This window comes from Amblyomma maculatum, chromosome 3 (assembly GCF_055883805.1).
Source record: "Amblyomma maculatum isolate TAMU_Amacu chromosome 3, ASM5588380v1, whole genome shotgun sequence".
NCBI classification, from domain to species: Eukaryota; Metazoa; Arthropoda; class Arachnida; order Ixodida; family Ixodidae; genus Amblyomma; species Amblyomma maculatum.
Genome location: NC_139346.1, coordinates 203,029,425 through 203,035,757, shown reverse-complemented (window position 1 = coordinate 203,035,757; position 6,333 = coordinate 203,029,425). Strand labels below are relative to the sequence as shown.

Sequence of the window (6,333 nt, the reverse complement as noted above, 5' to 3'; positions counted from 1 at the left end):
CCGAGCATTGCATGCTTGAAGTGCAGCCTATACAGATTTGAATCATTGAATACCGAGGAAATCTCGAAAAGTGAGGCAGATGCTCCTTATTATCGCGCATTCATATACGCACAAACCATACTCAACAGCGTCAACAGCTTCGTGTGCACGTCTGCATGGGTAACTCTCGAACATTATTATTCCTCCCGATCGTGCATTTCTCCCTGTGATTCGGGTGTCGTCGCTCGAGCCTTGAAAGTTTCGTGTATAGGCAAAGCATAGAGCAGCAGCTCATGTTCATTATGAGCATTAACGAGATGAACACGTTGTCGACTGTGGGACCCGCGCATCCTTTAGAGCTGAAGGTGCGACAGGAACATTGGAGGGGAGGGTACGTGACTAGTTGTGCACAGTAGTGTTTCTCAGCCGAGTCGAGGCAGCAGGAGGGATGCAGGTACTTTCACTCCTCTAAGAGCGGTACACAGGACTGGCAGTGTAAGACAGATAAATAGACGAATAACAGACGCTCGAACGTTCTACAAGCGCTTTTAAAACTGGTAGTAATTTTGGATCCCTTCTGGTGAGCTACAAGCAGCAAGAGGAATGTTCTGATAATTTTATCCTACATTGCATTCTGTGACAATCGCTAATTCTGTCGAACTGTTCGACTGTTTCTGTTTCTAAATGCTATGAAGTCGACAGTTCAACGAAAGCCCGTTTGGTCGGGAACAAACATATTGACACCTGAAAATGGAAGCCGACAAAAATAAAAAAACAAGAATAAGACGTTTCGGCTAAATGCTATATTCACCGCCCTGTTTTTTTTTTTTTTGTTTGTTTGTTTTGTTTTTTTTTTCGTTTGCGTTTTTCCTCCTTGGGCGCTTTTCCCCCTTCATATTTCTTAACACAGAGCAAACAACATAGCTTTCTATTTCCCTTTAACGGAGCAAGCAAATCACCCTGGCTTAGTTGGCTAATCGAGATGAAACATTCTGGAGACGCCTAAGTACCCCTAAGAGACTAATGCGACAGCATATGAACCTGTTCGCGCAAAGCCTAACCTATCCCAATGAGCGAGATTTCTGCTGTGGCCGAGGAGTAGAGTGCTGTTACCACGACCAAAGAGGCTGCTGTTCGAGCCTCGGGTAAGCTTTTTCTTGAAAGGGGACGCCTTTCGCAAAGTGTCCCGTGCCAGACGGATTCGAATCACCCGCGAAGTAGTAGCTCCTTCTGCTAGCGATAGGTGGCGCAAAGCGTAATTCGGCTGCGGCGACCCCCCCATTTTTTTTTTTTTTTGCGACTGCAAATTGTAATGATAGCGTAAAAGAAGCGTGCATTAGAAACATCTTATATAAACTTTTTTCATTCACTCACTTATCGCACCCCGATTTTTGTTATTTCTGATTAGCCCATCTTTCGGGACTTAAAACAGCCTTGGTGGTGGTGGTGGTTATTTTATTTATGTACAAAAGAAAGGAAAAGATGTTTGCCAGCCCCAGTATCTGCTATCATATCTGAAGCACCTGAACTGGGGCGGCGGAAATAAAGGGATAGCGAGGAAGGGGTAGAGGAAATCAAAGAGGTGAGCGATAGGGAGAAAGGAAAGGGTAGGTAAAAATAAAAAATAAATATATACAAAACTGACATTCTATGTTGAGCGGAATCAATTGGCCCAAGCTCTGTATGGTAACAAGTACGGCGCAACGTTCCAGCTAGGATCATAAAACGAACGCATAACACATCATCGCTCCAACCGCGAGCCCGAAGTTACGCGTCTTATAATGAACTCAGCAGGATGGTCACAGACGTTTATAGCCGAGTTGGGACTCGCGAGCTCAGTTTTTTTCCCAAAATGTTTTAGAATGAAAATGTTTAACTTATGACTGGCGGATCGTATTCTGGAATTCAGCAACCATGTCACCCAGCTTCGAAGGAATGGAACGACATCCACTCAGCAAGAACATCAGACATCTTGCGTGCTCAGGCGTGCCAAACACGTAATTATGGCCGGGAATGGCTCGGCAATTTTACAGAGGAACATCCAAAAATTTGTGAACAGCCACACGCACAGTGAACAGTGACAGCAAACCACGAATAAAGGGTCAGTAAATACGAATAGTGTGCTGCATAAACATTCAGGATTTGTAGTGATTTCAGGAAGATATAACCCTTTACAACAGACTATAGCGGCCAGCGCAAACAGCTAGCGCCTTCAAGCCGAGCCTCACAGGCATTACTGAAGTAAAAATAATAATAATAATAATAATAATAATAATAATAATAATAATAATAATAATAATAATAATAATAATAATAATAATAATAACCAAAGCAGACACGGGCCCAGATGAGGCGGCTGTGCCGCTCCGTGCGCATAGTGCATCCGGTACTTCTGCGCTGTCTTTGTATCCATAGCATTCCTTTTTTAAATAAATGCAATGCTATCTCGGAAAGCATTAATAGGAGAGCTAAATGCTCCCTTAGTACTCGGGCTCATACAGTCATGGGTTGCAAAAAGTGGTACAAGCACTGGCTCTTAGCTTTTAAATTTAAAATACTCTTACTGAAGGAGATTAGAAAAAGTAAAACAAAAGTAGTAGAGCTGCGCTGGTTAGTCCTGAACGGTCTCACTCATTGCTCCTACATTCCAGGTTTATTGCCGAGCTGCAAAATCATTCTTGACAATGCTTCAACTCTATTATTAATTTTCTGTGCCTTTTAGGAAATCGGCTAACAGTTAACTAGTTCGGCGATGCGTACGCAGTGGTACGACTGCCAAAGTTGACCGCACCGCGATCTCGGGACCTCCGAAACTGTGCGACAACGACAGAAAATCTATGCAACTTTCGCAAGAAGAAACGCGTAGAGAGATTAAGAGCAAGGGAGTTTCTAAAACGAAACCAGAGATGGTGAAAGAACTGACTTCGGTTCAGTAACGTCACTTTCGCTTGGCCAGCGCACGCGCAACCGGCGTAATCGCGATCATGTCCCAACAACGGCGATAGATTTGGAGCGCGGCCGGAAGATGCGTGTCAAAGCGCGGGAGGAGCACAGCGCGTGTGCCAGCTGAGCGCCGAGATCGATCGGTGCCCGTCATCAGCTGACGGGGAGCGTCACGGCAACTGAGGGGGCGGGGCAGCGATGCTCGCACGCGCGCACCTCTCGAGCACCGTCATCGCCGGCGGCGGGAGCGCGGGCAACCACGGCCGCAACGCAAAGTGGGTGTCTCCTCTCCGACTCACCCGCCGTATTTCGCTCGCCCTGGTCGGTGTGGGTCGCTCTGCAACGCCGGCCGACTGCACGTTGCCGGTGCCCATGCTCGGAGGAGCCGTCGAAGAAGGAGGCGCCGGAAGCAAGGGAGATTCTGGCGCTGGGGGTGGCAGTCCGTAGCGCTGCTGTTGCGACACAGCTGACAGCAGCGGCGGCGGTGGAGAGGCCACCATTCTGTGGCCGCTGCTGCTCGTCACTTTGAGATCCAGCGCGGAGCGAACGCACTTCAACACTGCGTCCGCTCAGCCGGCGACCGCGGCGACAAACTCACTCTCGCGGCGGCGGCGAGGGCGTTATGGCGCAAGGGGCGCAAGCCGCGAGCACCGAGCGCCGGCGGTAACGGAATGCGGCGCACAGGTAGGCGGATAGACTGCAGCCGCCGGCTTTTTCTTCTCTCTCCTCGGCCGGCGAGTGTGTGTGTCCCCCCTTGCAGGGGCGACTCCTATTACTCGTACCCCCTTTTCTCAGCACACACACGCGGACCGGGGAGGCAGTGGCAGCACGAGTGGGGGTGAACGGGAAGGGGACGGGCAAGGCGCAGCCTGCTGCTGGCATCGAGCGTGGGAACGGAGTCTCGCGCGTCGCACCAGCCGGCCACGCACGCAGCCCCGGCGACCCGACAGCCGCGCGCCGCCGCCACGCTCGGCAGAGCTGCTGCCAAGAGTTCCGCCTTTCGGGGACGAGGAGGAGCTGGAAGGGCGCCGTCGAAAAAGAAGAGCGCGACGTGCGCGCGCGCGCGCGCCGACGCACACTTCTTTCTCTCCACCCGCCTCACTGCTGCCGCTGCTTCTGCCTCTCTCTCTTCTTCCTTTAGATATCTCCCGCTCTTTCTCCTTGCCACTACTGCTTCTTTTGCTCCGTCTCCAGAAATGGAGGAGGAGGAAGCCGATTTCCATTCCACCGCACTACGCATTTATACTTGAGGTCAACGATGCGTGCACCGGCGTCGCTGTCCTCCTCGCCCTTGAGAGACCCGGCGGCGGCGGCCGCGCGTGTGTGAGAATCGACGAGACGCTGCGTTCCCACACTCAGGCGTTTCTCCTGGCGCGCGCGCGCGCGCGCGCCTGCTGAGAAGGAGAAGGACGAGAAGGAACGATAGAGAACACCGCTGCCGCTCTTTGCTTATTGCTGCCACGAGGGTTATTGCTGCTGCTGCTGCTGCCGCTGCTCCAGCCGCCGCTCTGCGGCTGCCAGCCGCGCAAGGTTTCGGCACATTCTAACCACCTCTCACTCTCACCGAGCCCGTCTGCTGCTATGCGCGTGCCGCCGCTGGACTGGCCTACCCCGTCTCCCTGCCTCCTCCTTCGTCATGTCTCGATGTTTTGCTGTTGCTCCGGAGGGACTCTCGTGACGTGTGGCGCTGAGGGAGGCGAGCCTTGCGCCCCACTCGCTTCTCTCGCCTTTTTTTTTTTTTATTTCTTTGTTTTCATTGCTTAGCTCAGAAGCGCGTTCGGATGATTTGGTGTTTTACTCTCCGCGCTTAAAGCAGCCCACGCTGAGGGCATCTGAGTCGGTACAAAGACGCCATTGGAAAGCGATAGGCGCGCGTGTATTGACCGCCAGCTGCAACGGTACATGAAGGGAGATAAAAGGGGTTGCTCTCCTTGCGCACGAATGTGACTCATCAACCAAGATGCGCCAGTTGCCTTGGGTCCAAGGGTGGCCGTGGTTCACATCTAAGGTTGATCAGCTCGTTGAAAAGTGGAGGCCCGTTTATTCAACTGCAGTCTGCCACATCGTCGACGGTTTTGTGAAACTCGGTCCTGCTTTTACTAGAACAAAAGAGAGCAACAGGATAGTTGCTGCCCGTCGGCTGCATACTCCAAACACTCCCGATCTGCCCTTAAAACACGCTAGGCGAGAACTGGGTTCTTTTACATGAACTGGCATGACCTAGTCAAAATGAATACAGTCAAAACTCGATTTAACGAATGTCTCGATTTAACGAATATTGTAATTCCCCCTCAGACGCCTATAGGATCCAATGCGTGGACTAACTCGAAATAACGAAATCAATTCCGTGACCTGTCCCGATTTAATGAACCTTTTTTCGAAAAATGAAGGTGGAAAGGGGATATTTTTGGTCTATTTTGTAGAGAGAATCCCCAAAATGTATTGATTGCGAGCCCACGGTTCCTTTAAGTGCATGCTTCTCTCAAGCTCAGCTTGTTAGGGCTAGCTAGCACTTCAGACCTACGAGAAATCGGCGTGGTCATTGCTCACAAAGCGCGCACAGGCAAATATCACCGACTTGATTGCCGGAAAATAAATTTGTAGTCCTCACGAGCTCTTCTTGATGAGTAACAATTTTTGTTTCTTGTGCGCTAACGGCGCCTGTCATTTTTGCTGGCCGCATTTCATTGTGGGACAATTAAGGCTTCGCAATTACGATGCCGCGGTAGCTTTTTTGGTGCCGCCGCACCTTGTCATCGAATGTACTCAAATATAGGACTGAGAAATGCCTCACTCGATTTAACGAAATTCCCGATTTAATGAAGTAATTCAACTTCGTTAAATCGAGTTTCAAATGTAGGTACTTTCATGGCAAAGTAGCAACAGTAAAACACTTTATTTCAGAGCAGAAATCAACTGCTCAAGATGAGGTTCGCTTGCCACACCAGGCCGAGAGTATTTTGTATGCTGAGCGGAATGTTGACCCGATAAAAATCGATGCAATCATTCTTCGCGTATGCTCGCTCCCGTAAGGTGTAACGGCAAGTTGACGCCACTGTTTCCACTGACGGCCCCGAGGGGTGCCTCTTAATCGAGTTGGGCTACCGAATTTTCGGGATGGTCAATTGTATTAATCAAGCTGAATCTCAGTGGCAGTTAAACACGATTCATGTCACTCTCCGGGAGTGACCGGCTCGTATTTCATCGCGCATAAGCAGTAATAAACACATTTATTTTGGTAAGGAAGAGTTAGATTAGGACTTAGGAATAGGGGATAGATAGATTTAGAATTTTGGCGGTCGGTCAGTTAATCTTCTTTGTTTCGGAATGCCGTCATCAGCATCAGCTGCCTGCAGTGCAGAGCGCTGGGTTCGGAGTCGCGAGGAGGTCCTCCCACTGCTTTAGGGTTTC

The 6,333-nt window shown here is 50.2% G+C and overlaps 1 protein-coding gene across 1 annotated transcript in view; it reads right to left on the bottom strand.

The window, feature by feature from the left end:
* The window catches only part of LOC146197458 (uncharacterized), a 15,597-nt gene extending 11,580 nt beyond the window's left edge, over positions 1–4,017 (bottom strand). Inside the window, exon 1 of the mRNA XM_084599287.1 lies at positions 3,222–4,017. Coding sequence (XP_084455413.1) covers positions 3,222–3,422 — 201 coding nt within the window. The 5' untranslated portion in view covers positions 3,423–4,017. The remainder of the gene's footprint in view (positions 1–3,221) is intronic.
* Between the last annotated feature and the right edge of the window lie 2,316 nt (positions 4,018–6,333).